The 25,205-nt window shown below is 47.2% G+C and overlaps 1 pseudogene and 1 gene segment (V, D, J or C); both read left to right on the forward strand.

The window, feature by feature from the left end:
• Nucleotides 1–6,532: 6,532 nt before the first annotated feature.
• On the forward strand, nt 6,533–7,096 carry LOC119960405 (annotated as a pseudogene).
• Nucleotides 7,097–8,208: 1,112 nt separating this feature from the next.
• LOC119960406 lies at nt 8,209–25,110 on the forward strand. The segment is given in 4 exon segments: nt 8,209–8,261; nt 23,349–23,648; nt 23,856–24,164; nt 24,785–25,110. Coding segments are annotated over 4 exon segments (954 nt in total).
• Nucleotides 25,111–25,205: the final 95 nt, after the last annotated feature.

A 25,205-nucleotide genomic window follows, 5' to 3' on the forward strand; every position in this document is an offset into this window, starting at 1 on the left:
TTAATTGTTCTACTATCAGGACTGGATGTGGGTGAACTGCAAAGTAGATCAGATCCATTGAAAACAGGATCACAGTGATTGTGTGATATAAACATTGACATGTACTGGTGCAGTATTAATTGAAACAGAGTGTCGTGTAATGTGAACAGAGACATAGTCTAGTCGAACAAAAATACAGGTGGAACCCAATTTAAAATTAACAGAGACAGGAATTAGTGCAGTAATTATTGAGGCAATGTCTGCTTCATGTAATGTAAAGCATCTCGATTTAAATTCCATCTGCTGGCCAAATTTTGCAATTGCAGTTACTGTGAAAATGTCGTTGTCAGGTATAATCCATGATGTTGATGGGTCAATAATTCATTTCCACAAATGTAATATCACATCGCCTTCTGCGGAGCTGCTAAAATCTCAGGTTTAACTCATTGCAGGTGTTGGTGGCTAATTCTTGCGCAGTGAGGTCAGCACCAGAGCAAAGCGGCACAATCCCTGGTCGCGTTTTTGTTCATCTTTGTTAAATGGAGGAGAGTGTTTGCCTGGGCCCTGTATGAAGTCCATAGGAAATTTAACATTCACCTTAACGTACATGATGTTGGGGCGAATTCGTTGGTTCATTATACCAGCTGAAAGACGGTTGGGGTCATTGTCTCCAAAGCCTCCAAGGAAGTTAAGATGGGATCTTAAGTTGAATGGGAAATGTGGGTGTGCGTGTAAGACAGAGCGAATGCATGTGTGAGAGGTTGTGTCTGTGTTTCGAGTGTGTGTGCGAAAGCGAATTTTGCGTGTCGTTGTGTGAAACACATCATGTTGTGTACAACTGAATTTCACTGAGGTCACAGGCATCCTTCTATTTCCAACAGATACACAACAAATATCCACTGATTTTGACGCAAGTGTTGCAGATGAAGCTCCCAATTGTCGTTCTGGGTTTTCATAATCTCGGTTTGTGTCTATTTCAAAGCTGCTATATCCACTGGTCCTGGTGGCTCACACCAGCCCACCGGAAGTGTCGCCATTTTTTTTCGTTTGCTGCTGGTCACACCCAATTGCGATGCTCAATATTTAGATTTAGGGACATTATGTCACACTTAGAAGAAACCTTGAAGTGGAATATCTGGCTCCCCACTGGATGCGTGGCCCCGGCTGCTTCGCGAAGTGGAAATTCCTTGGTCATGTGGCCATCTTCCATTTGGAGACCACACTAGAACCGTGCAAACCACCTCTTGATTGTTTTGAAGGGACTTGGAAGCTCTGTCTTTGAGAGAACTGCTGCATTTCTGATTTTGTCCTGCCAGTAAATATCCATAATGCACATAATGCAACAAAGATGAAATTTTTGAGCTATTTTTCTTGACAGCTGCAAGTGTTCCTTGTTTCACAGACATACAACAAGGTTCATAGAATCATAGAATTTACAGTGCAGAAGGAGGCTATTCGGCCCATCAAGTCCCTTGGAGACAGCATCCTACCTAACCCGTACCTCCACCCTATCCCCACATCTCCACACTATCTCTGTAACCCCATCTGACCTTTATTGGATACTAATGGCAATTTACCATAGCCAATCCACCTATCCTGGACATCTTAGGACTGTGGGAGGAAACCGAAGCGCCCGGAGGAAACCCACGCAGACACGGGGATAATGTGCAGACTCTGCACAGTGACCCAAGGCGGAAATTGAACAGGTGACCCTGAAGCTATGAAGCAACTGTGCTTGCCACTGTTCTAACTTGTTGACCTAAGGTTCTGAGAGTTTAGGCCTTTTAAACCCTTAGCTCATTCCAAAGCTTGATGTTATTCCATGGACATTTTAATGAGTCAAACAAAGGTAGTACCTGCTTTCCCCATGTCAGCATCAAGTTCTACATCAAGGCAGAAAGTGCAACACCTTGTCCACGATCACTGTTTTCCTCATGCTTATGGCAAGGAAGAACAAGTTACAGGCATTGGGGACAGAGTCCATGAGTCTCTGTGGATGAGGTTTTGTTTGGATGATAGAATTTTCAGCGTGGAGGAATTCTCTGATGCGGATGCATTGTGATTTTGTCTCCGTTTTGATGACTGAAAGGTTGTAGGGGTTGCAGCCTGACGGAGTGTGCTAGTGGATTTCATCCATATCTTCAGGGAAGGCAAGATCAGCAGCTTGAAGTGAAAGCTCCCGAATAGAGTTGGGTCAATCACACGGTCTCTTTTACTCAATTATTCACTTAGAATCTGTCGGAAGTGGAATCGTCAACCTGTACAATGCAGTGCATTTTGCCATGGAAGAGTGAATGAGACAGGGGAGCTTTGACAGACAGCCAATTATCCCCAAATCTTATAGTCCTGCTCTGCTGACGGTGCCGAATGTTATTGAGATTGATGAAAGCAAGGTGAAGAGGTAGACTTGTGGTATATGGAACAGATCACGCCCAGAGTAAATCGTGCGACACAAACACCACACCGTGCTTCCAGCTACATTCGGCCTGCAAGCAGATGATATGTTCAAAGTGTGAAGCTAGCAAAGGCCTTTCCAATGCTGCTATGAATGAGATATGTCAATAGTTGTTGCAGTCTTATCTGTCCACTTTGTTTTCAGATATTGGTTATGATTTTGCATCGTGAATCTCCTGTGGGATGGTTTATATCTTCCATCAGAGAAGGAGCAGGCCACGAATGTTCAGAAACATAGTAATTATACACATCAATCTTCATTCAATTATGAATATAAATAATTGAATTCACCAATTACCGTCGTTTCATAAAAATTGGTACAGTTTTAAATTAAGTTATATGGTGCGGGTGCGCTAGCTCGGCCATGATTTATTGACCATCGCTAATTGTCTTTCACAAAGTGGTGGTGTGCTATCTATTTGAACCTCTGCAGTCACTCTGGGGTCGGTACACTGACGGTGCTGTTAGGGAGGGAGTTCTAGTCATTCGAACCAGCGACACCGAAGATGCTGCGATATGTTTCCAAGTCAGATAGTGAGTGATTTGGAGGGGAATTTCCAGGTCGTGACCTTCCATGTGTCAGCTGCCTTTTCCTTCGAGAAGGTAATGGGCCTGGGTTTAGAAGACGTTTCAAATGAGACTTGATGGGTTTCTGCGGTGCATCTTGCGGATGGTAAATTATTGTCATTGTTCGTCGGTTGTGGATGGAACCTTGCCTCGCACATCTCCTCTAAACTTTTCCCCACGGACCTTAAACCTATGCTACCTGGCGACTCACCTGGCCACCCTGGGAATGAGTTCCTGCCATCCATTTGTCTTTTGTACATGAAATGACCACATGCACAGATATTACAACCGTCCCTCCTCAATGTAAGCATGTTCCCGCTTTCTGTCTTTGAAATGAAGATTCGCCATCAGCAGAGAGAATCACTAGAACCGCAGGAATATCTCTATTCCTCTTAGTGACGTCCAGCTCGTCAGTTCCCGATAGTCTGGGGATGGAATTCACCCAGAAAAGCTTCAGCCACCGAATATATTAGTCTGGCACTAATTATCATATTCATAGAGCATCATAGAATTCACAGTGCAGAAGGAGGCCATTCGGCCCATCGAGTCTGCACCGGCTCTTGGAAAGAGCACCTTACCCAAAGTCAACACCTCCACCTTATCCCCATAACCCAGTAACCCCACCCAACACTAAGGACAATTTTGGACACTAAGGGCAATTTATCATGGCCAATCCAACTAACCTGCACATCTTTGGACTGTGGGAGGAAACCGGAGCACCCGGAGGAAACCCACACACACGGGGAGGATGTGCAGACTCCACACAGACAGTGACCCAAGCCGGAATCGAACCTGGGACCCTGGAGCTGTGAAGCAATTGTGCTATCCACAAATTATGAAGGACCTGCTTTAATTTATCAAGCGCAAAATTGAGAATGTGGAACAACATCTTTCAGACCATCTATCCATCCATCAACCACATTCACTGATTCCTCATTTAAAATATTCAGGCATCCAACCAACATCCATCCCTACATAAAAGCAGTCATCCCTTTATCTTTTGGCAGTGGTGGTGTAGTATTCATGTTATTGTACCAGTAATCCAAAGGCCCAGGCTAATTCTGTGGGGACTCAGGTACAAATCCCACTATTGTCAGTGGCGGAATTTGATATCATAGAACATAGAACAGTACAGCACAGAACAGGCCCTTCGGCCCTCGATGTTGTGCCGAGCAATGATCACCCTACTTAAACCCACGTAACCCGTATACCCGTAACCCAACAATCCTCCCATTAACCTTACACTACGGGCAATTTAGCATGGCCAATCCACCTAACCCGCACATCTTTGGACTGTGGGAGGAAACCGGAGCACCCGGAGGAAACCCACGCACACACAGGGAGGACGTGCAGACTCCACACAGACAGTGACCCAGCCGGGAATCGAACCTGGGACCCTGGAGCTGTGAAGCATTGATGCTAACCACCATGCTACCGTGAGGCCCCCTGCTACCGTGAGGCCCCCCATATCAATTAATAAATATGGAATACATAATAATGGTGACCATGAAATCCCTTCTGCATCATCAATGAAGGAAATCTGACATCCCTCCCTGGTCTCACCTACATGTGGCTCCAGTCGGACAGCAACATGTCTGACTCTTCAGTTCCTTCTGAGCTGGCCCACTCAGTTCAACAGCAATTAGGGACAGGGAACACATGGTGGTCTTGCCAGTGAGTCCCACATTCCATGGAAGAATAAAGGGAAAACACATGAATTACGTGTTTATCTATTACAAAATGTACCCTCTGTCTGATAGTCTGCTTGTATTTCTATCCATCATCACAATGTTATGAGGTGTGGGAGAGATCCTCCAGCCGGTTAGTGTTGTTAAGAGAGGCTAGAAAAGCTGGATAACTCTCCTTTCCTTAGAGATGGGAACAGTTCAAATAAATTCGCAATTTAAAACATAAAATGATCTCCAGTACTGTTGCTGGGTAGATTTGTTTATAAATAGTCCTCATTGACAATGTTAAGAATTTGAAGTTGGCTTGCAGCCAAGCGGTTAGTACTGAGCAAACAGATCTCTGAAAAACAAATCCAGATGCTTCCTGTAAACAACATTGAACATTCGAGCCTCCCTGACTGCAGGCGACTGGATTGCTGCCAAATACTGTGTGGGCAGATTAGCCTGAATATGAATGGATAAAATGGGATTTATCCATTCAAACAATAAATGTTTCAGTCGCACATGAAGTAAACGTTTTAAATGGTGATCCATGCAAAGAAATATATTCACTGAATGTTTTGTTCACTATGAGATTAAACACAATGGGAAAATAGTTAACTGACCAGATGCTATTTAATTTATATTAGTTCCGAGGCAAGGTCACTCTAGTTATTAAAGTCCGTTTGTTAAGAGCCTAATGAAGTGAGAGTGAGTGGTGTTAATGGACCCAATCCACAAGTTCAATAAGATGACTTCAATTACAAAAAATAAAATAAAATGAATTTAAAGTAAATAAACTGCATTAAACTCGCGGGGATTCCTAGAATATTCTCCGAATTCTTGATCTCCTTGATCTCTTATACCCGATTAACACCGTGTTATGTACAGTTTAATTTGTCTGGATTTCAATTGCTTAACAGTCCCTCTCATTGCTGCCAATGAGTGGAGAAATGACCAGTTCATGACCTGCTTTCGTGGAGAATAAAACATTTATTCCTGTGATATTGTGTAATATGCCGCAAAGTCCTGATATCCTGTGTTCCCAACAGCAGTGAATGTTAGACAGCCGCTGGTCAGTAAAATTAGCGGCAACGATTTGGATGCTAAAGGATAACTTTGCTGATCGCCGCGTCCGTTCTGATTCATTAACTTCTCTGTCAAAAGCTGGTCTGAATTTTATGTTTCTCTGTCAACTCACTGCTGAATTATCAGGCAAGCGGCTTCTTTTACCGCTAATGTTCACAGGACTGTCTGAGGCTCAGGGGCAAATCGAGAAATGTAAAGAGAGGCATTGTGTAATGTGAGGAGTTTCTTCTTGTCGACAGACCCACATTGTACAGTGATGGCCATCCGCACTGCAAATGTAATCACGTCATTCATTCCCTCATTTAGTTACATTTCGTCTGATAAATTATACTTTGCTGTTGTAATTGGATAGACAGACGATTTATACCCTGAAAATGTAATTTATTCTGTTTATGTTCATCCCTTTATATTGGAGTGCAGAAATAAAGAGACTTAATGTAATGGAATTAGATTTTACTCAGAGATGCTCAAATATAATTTTCCATTCGGATGAGGATAGACATTACAATGAATCCTTTCAGCCAAACAAATATACCGATCTAATGTCACTTTTTAATAATAACCTATAGTAAATATCTGAGTCCATTCTGTTGGGGGTGTGGAAGGTGGGACGTGGATCCAGGCGCCGCCTCCAGGGAATCAACAGGCGGCGCCTGGAAAGCCGCCCCCTTCTGCCGGGTATTTAAATGCCGCTCACTGGGACCCGAATCCAACAGTCCGGGCGCTGGTTTGTTCACTGAGTTCCTGACAACCATTTCCCCCAAATGACCAGAAGGATGAGGTGGGCCATTTCTCTCAGTTTGTTGCTGACTTTCTTATCCCGTGAGTAGTTTTTATTGTCCAAGTCTCTCACTGTTACTGTCTCAGTGTTCGTCTCTCTCTGGAATGTTCCAGAGTCACCAATCATTTCACCAGCATTAATCCTCGGGCTTTTTGATATATTTGTACAGGTGTCCAGTCGGATGTTGTGTTGACTCAGCCGGAGGCAGAGACCGGGCGTCCCGGAGGCTCCCTGACACTGACCTGTAAAACCAGGGTTCAATCTCGGCAGCTTCAGCATGTACTGGTTCCGGCAGGTTCCCGGACAGGGGCTGGAGTGGCTGCTTTACTATATATCATCCAGCAACGGCTACGCCCGAGCCATTAAAGATCGATTCACTGCGTCCAAAGACACTTCGAACAACATCTTCTCTTTGGCCATGACGAACCTGAAGATCGAAGACACCGCCATCTATTACTGTGCAAGAGACCACAGCGAGAGGAACCAGGGCTGGACCCGCACAAGAACAGCTCGAGGGGAATTCAGCAACTTGCAGCTTAACCTGAAGGTCAGCACTTGATTCAAATGTAATATTGATGTCAGTGATCAGAGTCATTGCACAAGCTGCTTCTCACATAACTAACGCAGAGAAAATTAAACAGTGAAACCTAACAAACTAATCGATCTAATAGGATGAGCTTGTGTCAGTTTACATTTACTGTTAACAGTTTCAGCAATTAAAGACTTGGATATAATCATCGTTTTATTATTTCTGATACTTGGGAAATCTATGTACATTGGATTTGATAAACTGCTGTAAATTGTAAATTAGATCAGAAGTAAACGTGTATTTGAAGTGAATATTGAGCGGCAGGACTGAACAGAGAGTGAGTGCAGTTTTTGTGCGGGTGTCTGTCACTGTGACTACAGTGGGTCACAGTGCTGTGCACAGCGACATCTTCACAAAAACCTCAGTGATAGAGTTTGTTCAATTGGTGATCAGCGCCACAACAGGATTGTCAATGTCAATGAGTTTTAAATAAAACAACGTTTGGAAGTAATATTAGTTTGCAAAGGTATAAAAATCTCCACTTTGTCACTGTTGACCGACTCCTAAATCTGCCCAGAGGGTTTAAAAGTGTTCCCATCCTCTTTATAAATGGAATGACCGGAAGCTGAAATAACTCACCCATTCGCTCTTGGAAGAGACAGAGTTAGTTTTTTGAGTGAACAGTGAAATTAAATCTCTGTATTTTACAGTTAACAGTCTGCCGCAGTATTTGACACGCTGTGTCTCATGTGATACTGGCGCAGCACAGCAGTTACTGTCAATACAAAAAGCCTCAGCACTAATTCACTGAGGCTGGCTCAGTGCTCGTTTATAATCCAACTTTATTCACAGTGAAGCATTATTTGATTCCAGCACTGACAAAATAATAAGAATTAATGTGGAAAATTGGGGGTCGTTATTTAGTCAGTTCGTGTTTTCAATAACATTTCCATGTCTGTGAAATGTAAAACATTCGGTCATTTATGAAGAGAGAACGGTATCCACAAATATTAATATAATTTCCTGAAAATTAATCGTGAATTTTCTTTGCCGTTGGTTTGTGAATATTTAAAATAATGGTGGATTTCTATCTATTTTGTGCAGGTGCGGTTATTGAATGGAGCAGACCAGGGAATGTGACACTGTGACTACTTCGACTACTGGGGACAAGGGACCATGGTGACGGTGACTGCAGGTAAGAACCATTCTGTCATTTACCAACTGTTTTACTTGAGTTTGTTTTATATTTTTCTGCATTTTAAAATCCATTCGTTCACTGAAATGTGTTTTGGTGGATCATGTATTGAGATGTTGTTGCAATGTTTCATTTGATTCTGCTGAAAGGGGGATATAGAATCCCCGGTTTCTTGACAGAAGATGCTGCTGAGGGATTCAGTCCCTGTTTGCTGTGATTTGATGTTTATTTGCTGAGGATACTGTGTGGCTGGGTTACTTTAAATACAAAATGTCTGTTTTTACCCCATGTTTAATCTCGGTTCTATCTAATGTCTGCAGCTTGTACCGTCTTCCGCACAAGTGTTTGAGATCGAACCCAACATTGACAAAATGTGCTAAAGTTTCTGTACTATCTTATTGAACATGTTCTGCTTACTGAAAGTGCTGATGATTTATTCAAGTTTTCTGTTTAGTTTACCTGTTCATTCATTTGATGAATGAGGGTTTGGTGCATTCTAAATTGAGATTTCTTGCAATGTTACATTTGGTTCTGTTGGAAGTGTTTGTAGAATTGAGCTGCTTCTCCGTGATGTTTCATTCCTTCAGTGATGTGATTTGGTGTTTTCCTGCTGAGGAATGTTTTTGGGTGACTTTGTGTAGGAAAGTTTGTGAAACGGTTTGGCGTGTCTGTATTGTTTCAACTCGGTGACACTGAGCGGTTACACGTTTTGTGATTGAATGCAAAGAGTCTACGTGTTTGAAACTGCTTGTCGCACGATTGTAGGCAGAGAACAGGGAGGCTGTTAGTGCATCGTGAAAAAGCGAAAATTGCAGATTAAACTAAGCCACGTTTTACGACAATCCTTTCCGAGCACAGTTGGTGCTGCAATCAGTTTGCCGTTTGTGCAAAGTTTAATCTCGGTGGCATCTGATGGTTGCAGCTTTTACCATCGACTGCAAACATTAAAAGCATTTAAATATGTTTGAAAATGACTCAATATGAAAAAATGTGGTAACGTTTCAATATTTATTTGTTAAATATTCCAGCTCCTCGCAATGCTATTGCTGTTATTCCACATTTCTGTTTAGTTAAATAATTCATACATTTGGCGATGAGCTGGTTTGCTGGATATTTTCTTGCAATGTTAAGTTTGATCCTGTTCGATGTAGAGTTGAGTTGCTTCTCCATAAACGGGTTTCATTGATGTGATTTAGTGTTTTGTTCTGCTGAGGAGATTGTGTATCTGGGTGACTTTAAATGATTCAGATCTGTCAAATGGTTTAGCGTTTCTGCATTGTTTCTGCATTGTTTAAACTCGGTGACACTGAGTGGTTACACGTTTTCTGGTTGAATGCAAACAGTCTCGGCATTTGAAAATGCTTGAAGGGCGATTGTCCGGAGAAAACAGCCAGTTTTAAGAAAATAATCTAATAACAATATGTTGTTGCATTTTGTAATTTTAACTGATGTTTCTAGATGAAACGAAATAATGACGGAAACGCCCATGCAGAACATAGTAACATTTATATAATTCAAACCATTGCAATGCGGTGATACAACTCCATATTAACCAAAGGTTATTTATATTAATATAATTCATCATTAATCACCTTTCACAATCATGCTGTGTTCTGCACGAGGTTGACATGACCGGACAGGTTTCTAGGCTGGAAATACTTTGTAGTTCCAGTTATTATATTATTTCTGTGCCGCTGCAACCATATTATACCTTCACTGTAATTTGTAGTTCGATAGCGAGGGAATTATCACTAATCTAACCTGAAACAGTTTCTGAGATGGAAGTGCTGCCAATCAAGGAATTGTTCCCATGATTTTATTTGTATTGTAGGAAAGTTCAGATTGCACATGGCAAGAGATTGAAAAGTAAAGCTTGAATGTCAAACCGATTTATTTATTTACAAAAGGTTAACAGTACCTTTGCATTTTATAATGACATCCTGTCTCCCACGGCTGTGCTCTACACACGATAGAATTATAGGAAGAACAGATGATAGGAAAGAAAGAATGATTATATCTTAGCTTTAGGCTTAAATTTTATTAAATGCTAAATTCAACAACAAATTCTCCACTCCACTTGCTCATAATGGGTGCGTTTTGCAAATGATTTGAACAAACTCAGCTGTTCTCGTTATATTCATTACTTTCTGAGAATAGTGGGGTTATGATTTATCAATGTGTTCAGAACGGCGCATATTTTACACGTTTGTAGGTCGAATAGAGCAATTGGAGTGAAATAAATGTGAATAGAGTCAGTTAAATGTAAGATGTTTCCATCGAGTAATTTGGAGTTTACTGTTCAATATTGTTTGATTGTCAGGTTGTTTTAATTAAACCCCAATTATTTCATAAAGCTCTGGGTAAAAACAAATTGGGGATTATTGAATGCTTTTTTATTATATTTATTATTATAGTACAGATAATCCAATAAAGAATTAGCTGACAATTAACAATAACTTACAATACAATATCAGTGAGAATTAATTCACATAAATGATCTCCTACAATTGAGTTGTATCCTGGCGTGCAATATCTCAAATGTTTTAGAGAATTTTAATAATATCTGAAATTAATTTAGGAAACCATACATTCTTTATACTGCTGTGTGCAGCTAAATTCTTTTTCTGATTACATTCTTTTGCCCTGATTCTTTTTCTGATTTATTTAGTTGTGTTTTTAGATCACATCAGTGGGTAATGTGAATATTTCCTGGTTTGTTTAATTATTGCCCTGTCACTGAGTCTCTGTTCCGTCATTAATCTACCCTGAATCTGTAATATTTAATTTGCTCATTTTCAGCAAAACTACTTTTTGCCCAATTATCGAGTTTTGAGACAGACAGAGAGAAATAGTTAAAAACCGAATGCAGTTTTGAAATTAATCATATCAGTTTAATTTCAAATAAGTCACTAAATTATTGTTGTCGGAAGTTGGCCATTGATAAATTAAAATCAAACAGTTTCATGAAACTGACAGATTGAACAGATCTATCTGTGGAACTCGATTGTTGTCATGTGTATCTGTTCAGTTTCTGTGCGCGCGGTCACTGTGCTGGGACCAGGAATCTTCCTGACTGGTTGTAAATCTTCTACTTCATTTTCCAGTATTTCAGGGAGTGCAATTTGATCAAGTCCTTCAATAAAACTTGTATATGTGTGAATGTGGAAATTATACTTGATGTTTGACTAGGCGACTCAGAAAGGGGATTCCAACCCCAGATTGTGACAGTCAGAAAGAATTCAGCAACGCCAGACAGGCTGGAAAGGAGATTTGGTTGATTTTTAAGCAGTGATATATCGGTCTTGGGAATTTTCGATTCGGCAATGCAGAGAGTGATTTATTGGGTTACGTTCCGTGCTATGGCAGTCTTGATCTATTTAATGGGTCAGTGCAGCGGATAAATCCTTTGCATTTTATTTTTAATCCTATCCTAGGATTCTGGAGGCGCTGGCAAGGCCAGTTTATTATATATGCCTAAGGGTTCTTGGGAAAGTTTTGATGCGAAGCATCCTTGAATAGCTGCAGTCCATGTGGCGGAGGTATATCTGCAATATTGCTAGGGACGGAGGTCCAGAATTTTGACTCGGCGACAGTGAAGGATTGGCGGTGTGTTCCCAAATCAGGATGGTGAGTGTCCTGGAGGGAACTTGCAGGTTTTGGTGCCCATACATCATCACAAACACATACATACTCTCGCTCTCTACACATTCTCTCTCATCCTCACACAAACTCATTCTCTCACACATAATCACAATACTTCTTTCAAACATACACACTGTGCCTCACACGCATCACACACTCACAATCTCACTCACACACTGTGATGATCTCACTCACACGCTCTCTCACTCACACACGCTCTATCTCACACGCGCTCTCTTTCACCAAATCCTGACACACCTTGTCTCACTCTCACACCCACTCTCAAACACACAGACCGTCTCTCTCCCTCACATACATGCATAATCATCTTCAAACGTAGCATTTTTTCTTTCAGGCTCTCTCTACACACATTCCCTTATATACACACACAATATCTCAGACGCACACAAACTCGCCAACACATTATTACTCTCTCACTCTCCCGCTCTCAGGCACTGTCACAAGTGCACCCGGGCACACCCTCTCTCTCTCTCATGGACACTGTCTCATTCTCTCTCTGACACACAATCTATTTCTCCTTTCAGGCATGCAGTATCTCACACTCTCTCACATTCTCTCTCGGACATACGTACTCTCTCTCATACGCACATTTTTCTCTCACACACTCCCTCTCGATCAGACACACTATCTCAGACACACAGTTATCTCTCCCACACACAGTCATATCCATAATCGCTCTTCAAACAGAAACATTCCTTCTTTCACACACACAATCTCAAACATACTATCTCTCTCCCTTTCTCTCACACACACTTCCACAGACACACATACGCACCCTGTCACACACATACATTCTGTCACCTGCTCTCTCTCCCATGCACAGTGTCACGTGTCTCTCTCACACAATCTCTCTTTCGCACATGCACACTCATAAACAAAGACACACATACTCACACAAGCACTTATTTCTCTCACACACAAACACTGGTACATACATATCTCGTAAACACACTTTCTTTCACTCAAACACAGACATGTTGTTTGGCACACTCTCACACGTTCTCTCATAAACACACAACTCGTCCGCACAATCTGTCCTTCTCTGACACACCGTCTCTCCCTCACACAGACACAAACACTCGCACACAAACAGCATCTCGCAAACACACACATTCTCTCACTCAAACACACATGTTCTTTGGCACACTCTCACACACAAACGCGCCCCCACATTCTGTCTCTCTCTGACACACGTGGTCTCTCTCACTGTCTTCGGTACACATTCACATGCTCTCTAATCTCACACACTCAATCATACACACACTATCTCGAACTCACGCACACAATCTGCCATGTACACACACTCTCACACACATTGCCTCTCTCACACACAAAATCTCACACACACATCCCCTCACACACACTCACACAGAAACTCTCCCTTGCAGATTATTGTATTCTCCCTCTGACACCTATCTCACGTACATACATGTACTCTGTCTGTCTCTCTCTCTCTCACACACAGGAACGCACACATAGGGACACACAGGAACACACACGTATGTTCACACACACTTACACTCAGACGCACAACACGGCAACACACACACGCAAGGAAACACACACACACTCAAGAGCACACATACACTCATCACACACACAGCAACACACAAACAGGAACAGACATACACGCTCACAGACCCACATGATCACCGAGGAACACGTACACAGGGATACAGAGGGACACTCACACACACAGAGGAACAGACACACGCTCACACACACACACACATGAATACCTGGGAACACGCACACAAGGATACCACACACAAGAACACAAAGACAGCTGAGTGTGACTGTTCGTGACATCAAGGCAACATTTGAACCAGTGTTGCATTAAGGACCCCGAGCAAAACTGGAGTCAATGGGAATCGGGGGGAAATTCCCCGCTGGTTTGAGTCATACCGAGCGGAAGATGGTTTTGGTTTCTGGAGGTCAATCATCTCAGTTCCAGGACATCACTGCAGGGGTTCCTCAGTGTCGGTCCCACCATCTTTAGCTGCTTCAGCAATGACCTTCCAAAAGTCAGAAGTGGGGATTTTGGCTGATCATTGAATGATGTTCAGCACCATTCACGACTCCGCAGTTACTGAAGCAGTCCATTGCTAAATGCAGCAAGATCTGGACTATATCCAGGCTTGGGCTGACAAGGGGAAAGGAACATTCGTACCAGACAAGTGCACGTAATGGACATCTCAAACAAGTGAAGATCGAACGATCACCCCAATGCCATTCAATGGAATTACCATCGCTGAATCTCCTGCTGACCATTGACCAGAAACTGAACTGGACTCGCCATATACACTGTGTGGCTGTGACAACAGGTCAGAGACTCGGAATTCTGCAACAAAAACACCTCCTGACGCCCCAAAGCCTGTCCACCATCTGCAACACCAAGTTAAAGTCCGACAGGTTTGTTTAGAATCCCTAGCTTTAGGAGCGCAGTCCTTCATCAGGTGAGTCACCTGAGTGAGACTTCTTACTGTGCTCACCCCAGTCCAACGCCGGCAGCTCCATATCACGTCCACCATCTGCAAGGCACATTCAGGAGTGTGATGGAATGCTGTCCACTTGTCTGAATGAATACAGCTCCAACGACACTCAAAAACTGAACATCATCCAGGACAAAGTAGCCCGTGATTGGCACACCATCGACAACCACTCCCTCCCCCCACCACTGAGGAACACTGGCAGCAGTGTGTAACACCAACAACATGCTCTGCAGGAACTCGTCATGGCTCCTTCGACAGCAGCTTCCAAACTCACAACAGCTACCATCTGCACAAGGACAGCAGACACATGGGAACATCACCAACTGGAATTTCTCCATCCAGCCTCTCACCATCGTGATCTCCAAATATCACATTGTTCCTTCACTGTCCATGATTCAAAATTCTGGAGCTGCCTCCCAAACACCACATGGACGGCAGTGGTTGAAGAATGAAGCTCACCACCATCTTCTCAATGGCACTGAGGGATGGGAAATAAATGCTGGCCCAGCCAGAGACTCCTACAGCACAAAATGAAGAAAACACTCTGACACAATATGACAACAATTTTACGGCCTGAAATTGCCATTTGTAAAATGAAAATCTCAAGTTGCAGGAATGTTCATTGTTGAAGTTCCGAATTGTTTTGCACAAAATGAAATTACATCGGCATTAAAGCAGCTGCCCAGTGATCTACACTGCTGTCTGACTGTACACAGCCGGTGTTACTGAAAGTATTAAAGCAGCTGCCCAGTGATCTACACTGCTGTCTGACTGTACACAGCCGGTGTTGCTGAAAGTATTAAAGCAGCTGCCCAGTGATCTACACTGCTGTCTGACTGCACACAGCCGGTGTTACAGAAAGCTGATCAATGTGGAGAATCAGGACAGGATGGATGGAGAGGAAGAGGAGGAGGTGGGGTGGTGGAGACAAATGGAAGAGCCCCCAGCTCGACTGTGGACAACAGTCAACAGGAAGCTGAGCCTGAGCGGAACCTCATCCAGAGGAACATCGTCCTAATGGGCTGGGAGCACCTGGGAAGGACCATCGCGGTCACTCACTCATCCACGCTCATTCGCCCTCACTCACCAGTCTTCACTCACTCACAATCACTCATTCACCCTCATTCATCTATCCTCAATGATACATCTTTCCTTAACAACCCTCACACCACCCTCCCACACCCACAATCACACCCACCCTCACTCACTTACCCTCACTCACCCACCCACCCTGACACACTCTCACTCACCCACCCTCCCTGACACACTCTCACTCACCCCCCCCCGACAGACACTCACTCACCCACCCTCCCTGACACACTCACTCGCCCTCCCTAACACACTCTCACTCACCCACCCTCCCTGACACACTGTCACTCACCCACCCTCCTAACACACTCTGACTCACCCACTCTCTGATACACTCACCCACCCTCCCTGACACACTCTGACTCACCCACTCTCGGTGATACACTCACCCACCCTCCCTGACACACACTCACTCACCCTCCCTGACACACTCTCACTCACCCACCCTCCCTGACACACTCTCACTCACCCACCCTCACTGACACACTTTCACCCACACTCCCTGACACACACTCACTCACCCACCCTCCCTGACACACAGACACTCAGCCACCCTCCCTGACACTCTCATTCACCCACCCTCCCTGACACACTCTCACACACCCACCCTCCCTGACACACTCACTCACCCACCCTCCCTGACACACACTCACCCCACCCTGACACACCTCCCTGATCCACTCTCACTCATGCACCCTCACTCACACACCCTACCTGACACACACACACTCACCCACCCTCCCTGACACACTCTCACTCATCCGCCCTTCCTGACACACACTCACTCACCTCCCTCTCTGACGCACACACACCCCCACCCTCCTCACACACTCTCACTCACCCACCCACCCTGACACACACTCACCCCCACACTCCCTGACAGACACTCATTCACCCACCCTCCCTGACACATTTTCACTCACCCACCCTCCCTGATACTCTCTCACTCACTTACCCTCACTGACCACCTCTCACTCACCCACCCTTCCTGACACACACAGACTCACCCACCCCTCCCTCACTCACTCTCTCACCCACCCTACCTGACACACTCTCACTCACCTACCCAGACACACTCACCCAGCGTCCCTGACGCACTCTCTCTCACCCACCATCCCTGACACACACAGACTCATCCACCCTCCCTCACTCACTCTCTCACCCAACCTCCCTGACACACTCTCACTCACCCACCCAGACACACTCACCCAGCCTCCCTGACGCACTCTCACTCACCCACCCTCCCACACTTCCTCACTCACCCACTCTCCCTCACTCACTCACTCACCCACACTTCCTCACTCACTCACTCACCCACCCTCCCTGACACACTTCATTCACCACCCACCCTGACACACTCACCAGCCTCCCTGACACACTCTCACTCACCCACCCACCCTGACAAACTCTCTCACACACCCTCCCTGACACACTCTCACTCACCCACCCTCCTGCCCACACACTCATGACCCACATTCCCTGACACACACTCACCACCCCCCCCCATCCCTCCCTGACAGACACTCACTCACACACCCTCCCCGACACACTTTCAATCACTCACCTCCCTGACACACAGTCACTCACACACCCTCCCTGACACACTTTCCCTCACCCACTCTACTGACACACTCTCACACACCCCCCGTGACACCCTCTCACACACCCACCCCATCCCTGACACACCACACTCTCACCCACCCTCCCTGAAACTCTCACACACCCACCCTACCTGACACACTCTCACTCACCCACCCTCCCTGACACACTCTCACTCATCCACCCTCCCTGACACACACTCACCCCACCCCACCCTCCCTACCACACTCCACTTACCCACCCCTTGACATACTTTCACTCACCCCACTCTCCCCGACACACTCTCACACCCACGTGACACACTCTCACACACCCACCCCCTCAATGACACACACACTCTCTCCCACCCTCCCTGACACACTCTCACTCACCCACCCCTCCCTGACACACTCTCACACGCCCAACCCAGCCTGACACGCTTTCACTCACCCACACTCCCTGACACACACACTCACCCACCCTCCCTGACACACACACTCTCACCCACCTCCCTGACACACTCTCACTCACCCACCCTCCCTGACAAACTCTCACTCACCACCCTCCCTGACACATTCTCACTCACCCACCCTCCCTGACACACTCTCACTCGCCCACCCTCCCTGACACACACACTCACCACCCTCCCTGGCACACTCTCACTCGCCCACCCTCCCTGACACACACACACTCACCCACCCTCCCTGGCACACTCTCACTCCCCCAATGACACACACACTCTGACCCACCCTCCCTCACACACTCTCACACCACCCACCCTCTCTGACACACTCTCACTCACCCACCCTCCCTGACACACACACACTCACCCACCCTCACCTGGCACACTCTCACTCCCCCCACCCTCCCTGACACACTTTCACTCACCCACCATCCCTGACACACACTCACTGACCCACCCTCCCTGACACATCACTAACCCATCCTCCCTGACAGACCCTAACTCACCCACCCTCCCTGACACACTCACTGACCCTCCCTCCCTGACACACACTCACTCACCCACCCTCCCTGGACCCACTCTCACCCATCCACCCTGACACACTTTCACTCACACACCCTCCCTGACACACTCTCACTCACCCACAAACCCTGACACAATTTCACTCCCTCACCCTCACACACACAGTCACCCATCCTCATTCACCACCACTCGCCCTGATTGACTCACCCTTTCAGGCCCAACCTAACTCGTTCACCCTCACCACACACTCTCACCCCACTCATCCTCAAACCAACGCCCCATCCTGATTCATCCTCACCCACTCTCCTTCAGGCTCTCACCCTCACTCAGTCACCCCCCCCCCCCACACTCATCCCCCACCCTCACTCCACACACCCTCACTCCCCCACCCCACACACCACCCTCACGCACGCTTATTCACTCACCCACACTCACCACACCCACCCTCACGCACCCTCAATCAGTAACCCACCCCTCACTGACACATTCAATCTCCCCCCTCACTCAAATACCACCACCCACCCTAACTCCCCCACACTCACTCACCCTCCAATCCACCATCGCTCTCGAATCCCCCTCACACATCCACCCTGACTCATTTATACTCCCTCACCAGCCTCACTCATTCACCCTCACAAGACTCGCACCTACCCTCTTTCACACACCTTCACTCACAGATCCTTACCCTTCCTCACTCATACACCCTCACTCATTCACATTCCCTCATACACCCTTATTGAGACACCCTCACCAGACGCACCCACCCTCTGTCACCCACTACACTCACCCCCACTCACCCACCCATCCTCACACACCTCATTTACCCTCACCCATCCCTCACTCACCCTCACTCACTCAACCACCATCACACACCCACCCTCGCGCACCACCCACACTCATTCTCTGCCACTCACACATCCTCACTCACCTTCGCACACCCACTAATTCTCAATGACTCACCTCACTCACTGAGCCACACTTACATCCTCACTGACCCGCACTCACTCATACATCCTCCCTCAACCATCCTCACTCAATCACCCTCACTCGACCACGGTCACTGACTCCCCCTCATTCATTCACCCACTACATTCACTCACCAGCAGTTGACCCCCGACTCACCCAAGCTCACTCACTCACCGACCCCCTGACTCACCCACCCTCGCTCACTCCTGTTCATTGACTCTAACTACACAACCTCATTCACCCAGCGGCACTCATTCCTGCGTCTCACTCACTCTCCCTCACCCATCTTGGCTCATTCGTGCTCGGTGACACAGCCTCACCCATTACCCTCACTCAGTCATTCACTCTGATCTGCCACTCATCAACACTAATACATCCTCAATCAGCCAACTCAATCACCCGCACTCACTCTCCTACCCTCACTCAGTTACTCACTAACCACACTCACTCTCCTACCGTCACTCAGTTACTCACTCACACACACTCACTCTCCTACCCTCACTCAGTTACTCACTCACCCACACTCACTCTCCTATCCTATCTCAGTTACTCACTCACCCACACTCACTCTCCTACCCTCACTCAGTTACCCACTCACACTCACTCTCCTACCCTCACTCAGTTACTCACTCACCCACACTCACTCTCCTACCCTCACTCAGTTACTCACTCACCCACACTCACTCTCCTATCCTCACTCAGTTACTCACTCACCCGCACTCACTCTCCTACCCTCACTCAGTTACTCACTCACCCACACTCATTCCCCTACCCTCACTCAGTTACTCACTCACCCGCACTCACTCGCCTACCCTAACTCACTTACTCACTCATCCCCACTCACCCTCCTACACTCACTCAGTTACTCACCACACCACACTCACTCTCCTACCCTCACTCAGTTTACTCACTCATCCTCTCTCTCTGATGCTCAGGAAATGGGCAAGGGAGCGTCTGCAACGGGGGAGGAATAGAGAACTGGAGCGAAACTGATGTCCAGTGGCGCCCGAATGTGGCGGCATGACACGGGATGCCGGGAGCCAGAGGAAGGAACAGAGAGCCGGGGAAAGTGCGGAGAGCCGGGGGAAGGGGCAGAGAGCCGGGCGAAGGGGCAGAGAGCCGCGGGAAGGGGCAGAGAGCCGCGGGAAGGGGCAGAGAGCAGGGGGAAGGGGCAGAGAGCCGGGGGAAGGGGCAGAGAGCGGGGAAGGGTCAGAGAGCCGGGGGAATTAGCCGAGAGCCGGGGAGAAGGAGCCGAGAGCCGGGGGGGGGGGGGGGCAGAGAGCCGGGGAAGGTGCCGAGAGCCGGGGGCAGGAGAAGAGAGCCGGAGGAAGGAGCAGAGAGCCAGGGGAAGGCGCAGAGAGCCGGGGGAAGGGGCAGAGAGCCGGGGGAAGGGGCAGAGAGCCGGGGGAAGGGGCAGAGAGCCGGGGGAAGGGGCAGAGAGCCGGGGGAAGGAGCAGGGAGCCGGGGGAAGGGGAGAGAGCCGGGGAAGGAGCAGAGAGTCGGGGGAAGGGGCAGGGAGCCGCAGGAAGGAGCAGAGAGCCGGGGGATGGAGCAGAGAGCCGGGGGAAGGGGCAGAGAGCCGGGGGAAGGAGCAGAGAGCCAGGGGAGGGGCAGAGAGCCGGGGGAAGGTGCAGAAAGCCGGGGGAAGGAGCCGAGAGCCGGGGGAAAGTGCGGAGAGCCGGGGGAAGGAGCCGAGAGACGGCGAAAAGGCAGAGTTGGGAGGAAAGCACAGAGATGCAGGGGCATGGGCAGAGATGCAGGGGAAAGGGCAGGGATGAAGGGAAAGGGCAGAGATGCAGGGGAATGGGCAGAGATGCAGTGGAAAGGGCAGAGATGCAGGGGAATGGCCAGAGATGCAGTGGAAAGGGCAGAGATGCAGGGGAATGGGCAGAGATGCAGGGGAATGGGCAGAGATGCAAGGGAAAGGGCAGAGATGCAGGGGAAAGGGCAGAGATGCAGTGGAAAGGGCAGAGATGCAGGGGAATGGGCAGAGATGCAGGGGAATGGGCAGAGATGCAAGGGAAAGGGCAGAGATGCAGGGGAAAGGGCAGAGATGCAGTGAAATGGGCAGAGATGCAGGGGAATGGGCGGAGATGCAGGGGAAAGGGCAGAGATGCAGGGGAATGGGCAGAGATGCAGGGAGTGGGCAGAGATGCAGGGGAATGGGCAGAGATGCAGGGGAAGGGGCAGAGATGCAGAGGAAAGGGCAGAGATGAAGGGGAATGGGCAGAGATGCAGCGGAACACACAGAGAGCTGTAGAAAAGGACAGGGAGCTGGAAGGAAGTGCAGGGAGCAAGGGAAAGGTGCAGAGAGCCGGGGGGCAAGTGGGAGTGCAGGAGTCGGGAGAAGTGCAGGGAGCCGGGGGAAGGCGCCAAGAGCCGGGGAAGCAGCAGAGAGCCGGGGGAAGGGACAGAGAGCCGGGGGAGGAGCAGAGAGCCGGGGGAAGGCGCAGAGAGCCGGGGGGAGGCGCAGAGAGCCGGGGAAGGGGCAGAGAGCCGGGGGAAGTGGCAGAGAGCCGGGGGAAGGAGCAGAGAGCCCGGGGGTGGAGCAGAGAGCCGGGGGAAGGGGCAGAGAGCCGGGGGAAGGAGCAGAGAGCCGGGGGAAGGCGCAGAGAGCCGGGGGGAGGCGCAGAGAGCCGGGGGGAGGGGCAGAGAGCCGGGGGAAGGGGCAGAGAGTTGGCGCAAGTGCAGAGAGCCGGACGAAAGTCCATAGAGTGGGCGATAAGCCATAAGAATCGGGGTAAAGCGCACAGTGCTGGCGAAATGTTCAAAAAGCCCGGGGAAAGTGCAGGAACCGGGAAAAGTCGAAAGAACTGGGAAAGTGCAGCGCACATGGGCAAAGAGCCGTTGAAAAGAGCAGAGAGCTAAACGATAGTGAAGGGACAAGGAGGAAGGTGCAGCAATCCAGCGGGAACCGCAGAGAGATGGGGGACGCACAGGGAGCGCGGGGCGGGGGGTGGGGGGATCGCAGACAGCCCGGTCTCAGTGACAGGCGGAATGTGGGGTTAACACCACAATCAGCACAGCCGGGATCTTATTGAATGGGGGAGGAGACTCCACGGATTGAATGGCCTCCTCCTGCTGTCAATGTGCATGGTCCTAAAATTAGTGAATGTTGCAATTACTCAAATGTAGAGTTTTATTGTAATTATATAAAGATGCATTCAGAAGGTGTTTTTGAAGCAAAGCCACTATTCTCTGGTTTGGGGAGTGGGAGTAGTGAGATGGAGAGAGGAGGGGCATCAGTCAGTTTGAACAAAGGGAATTTCCCAAAACTGCAAAGATACAAATGAAGAGACAACTTTTGTAAGACAAATTGATTGTGACGTACACAGCTCAATTAGCTGGATTATGACCTACACAGCTCAGTTAGCTGGATTGTGACGTACACAGATCAGTTCGCTGGATTGTGAAGTAGCCAGCTCAGTTAGCTGGATTGTGACGTACACAGCTCAGTCAGTTGGTTTGTGACGTACACAGCTCAGTCAGTTGGTTTGTGACGTACACAGCTCAGTCAGTTGGTTTGTGACGTACACAGCTCAGTTAGCTGGTTTGTGACGTACACAGCTCAGTCAGTTGGTTTGTGAGTACACAGCTCAGTTAGCTGGATTGTGACGTACACAGCTCAGTTAGCTGGATTGTGACGTACACAGCTCAGTTAGCTGGATTGTGACGTACACAGCTCAGTCAGCTGGATTGTGACGTACACAGCTCAGTTTGCTGGATTGTGACGTACACAGCTCAGTTAGCTGGATTGTGACGTACACAGCTCAGTTTGCTGGATTGTGACGTACACAGCTCAGTTCGCTGGACGGCTGGTTCGTGACGAAGAGCGATCCCAACAGCGTGGGTACGATTGCTGTACCGGCTGAGGTTATTCATGAAGACCCCCATTCTCAACCTTGCTCCTGGCCTGATGTGTGGTAACCCTCATGTTAAATCACCACAGTCAGCTCTCAAAGGGAAAGAACAGTCTCCGGGACTATGGCCTCATTTGCATTTTATATTACATGGTGGCTGAAATAATGGGGGAAACGCTCTGCTCTTCTCTTTCAATCCAATGAAAGTTACACCATTCAGATTACATCAAAATATGTTTTTTTATAGAGACGGAGAAAGAGGTGAGTTTCTGAAGAAGGGACAAAAAGTAGGTGATTCCGAACGATAGAACTGATAGAAGATTCAATGTGGATGTGCGATTTAATCGGAAATGTTAGGATAAAATCATAGTTCTAGTCAAATTATGAAATGCTTGGTTACTTATAAATCACAAATACCAGAGTCTAACTTGCTGAATGGGCCATTCTCCCCCAGTGACACCGACTCCGCCCACTCTCTACAGTCTGGTCTCCTCCTGTCAGCAACATAACACCGACGGCTCCGTGACCTACGGCTGTTTGGCGATGGACTACTCCCCAGAAATCACCAGCCTCACCTGGAAGAACGATGGGCAGCTGATCACCACTGGAGTTAAGAAATACCCATCAGTAAAAAACAAGAAGGGAACCTACACCCTGAGCAGCCAGTTAACCATCACCGAGTCAGAGGGGGGATGCAGCAACATCAGCTGTGAGGTTCGACACAGCGGCTCAGACAAGAGCATTGGAATGGAATGTAAGTGTTGTGGAACTGTGAGAAATAGAAAACCTATGATTACCTTATATAGGGTCTTGGATATAACTCATTTGTAATACTCTGCATATTCCTGATCCCTGGAAAATCCAGCTTAGTGTCTATTGACCACAAACATTTTTTAAGTATATGAACTCATTTTGTTTATCAATTTCTTCTGCAAGAAATATCTCATTGTGTTTCTTGAAGGTCCCAAAATTTATGCTCCAAATGTTCTCCTCACCGTGAGTTCCAGTGAAGAAATCACAAGACAGAAATTTGCAACCATCGTCTGTTCAATTAACGATTTCCAGCCAAATTCAATGACGGTGAAGTGGCTGAAGAGTGGACAAGCCATGGGTTCAGGAATTGTCACCTCTTCCGTCTGTGAAGTGAACGGGAACTTCTCGGCGAGCAGTCGGCTGACAGTCTCCGCTGGGGAATGGTTCAGCAAAGCGGTCTACACCTGCCAGGTCACTCATCAAGAGGTCACCCAAAGTCACAACATCACCGCATCTGGTAAGAGACACAAACAGAGGAAACAATAAATCATCCTGCACTCTGATGTTAATCAAAATCAGGTATTTATTAAAATCAGTACAAAGCACAAAATAACTTCTAATTTACTGCCATGTAGTTTGTGTTTCATTCTGATGTAAGAGCTGCATTAGGATTGCTCACCATTCAGGATTTGATCAGCAGAGAAATAAATGTTTGCCTCTAATTTGAATTCATTTAGTGAGTGAGGTGGCCTTGATATCAGCTTTATCCTGAGACAGCTGATTATATTTGAGAGGCAGTGGGTGTCTGAAACACTTATTGATAACAGCTCCAAGGTAAAGTGTTGGAAAGTTCATTCAACCGATTTATAAATCAGCCTTCCCTATTTGGTTTCCGAGATAAGGATTGGAATATTTGTATTGGGAATGCTGCAATACTCATTCATTAGAATGCCATTGTGGCTCACTGTATTTCACAATGAGAATCGTTTAAGGTGACAAAACTGGTGTACAGAAGATTAATGGCGATCATTAGAAGTTTCGAAGTTAATTTATTCCATTTAGAGAGTGAAGGCTGAATCCTGCTGTCCTGATTCTGAAGCTGAAACTTGGGTTGATTTCCACTTTTTTCATTCACAGATCCTTCCGGTTGCACTACCGCCTCAGTAACAATACTGCCACCGCCAATAGAACAGGTCTTACTGGACGCGACTGTAACCTTAACCTGCGTCATTTCGAATGGTCCTTATGGAGTCAACGTGTCCTGGAGTGAAGCGAAGAAGCCGCTGAAATCAGAGATTGCCGACCAGCCTGGGGCAGATACTGAGAGCGTGGTCAGCAAATTAAACATCTCGACACAAGCCTGGCTGAGTGGGGCTGTGTTTGACTGTGTGGCGAGCCATCAGGACTTGCCAACTCCTTTAAGAATTTCAATCCACAAAAAAATAGGTGAGCGGCGAAACTGAAGCAATAAGTGAGTCATTGTGTCTATTTCTAGTGTCAGTGCAGCGGTCAGTATTTAGCATTCAGTGTATTTATGGGTCCATTCTGATTGGTAATT

The sequence above is a fragment of the Scyliorhinus canicula genome, unplaced genomic scaffold, assembly GCF_902713615.1.
Source record: "Scyliorhinus canicula unplaced genomic scaffold, sScyCan1.1, whole genome shotgun sequence".
NCBI classification, from domain to species: domain Eukaryota; kingdom Metazoa; phylum Chordata; class Chondrichthyes; order Carcharhiniformes; family Scyliorhinidae; genus Scyliorhinus; species Scyliorhinus canicula.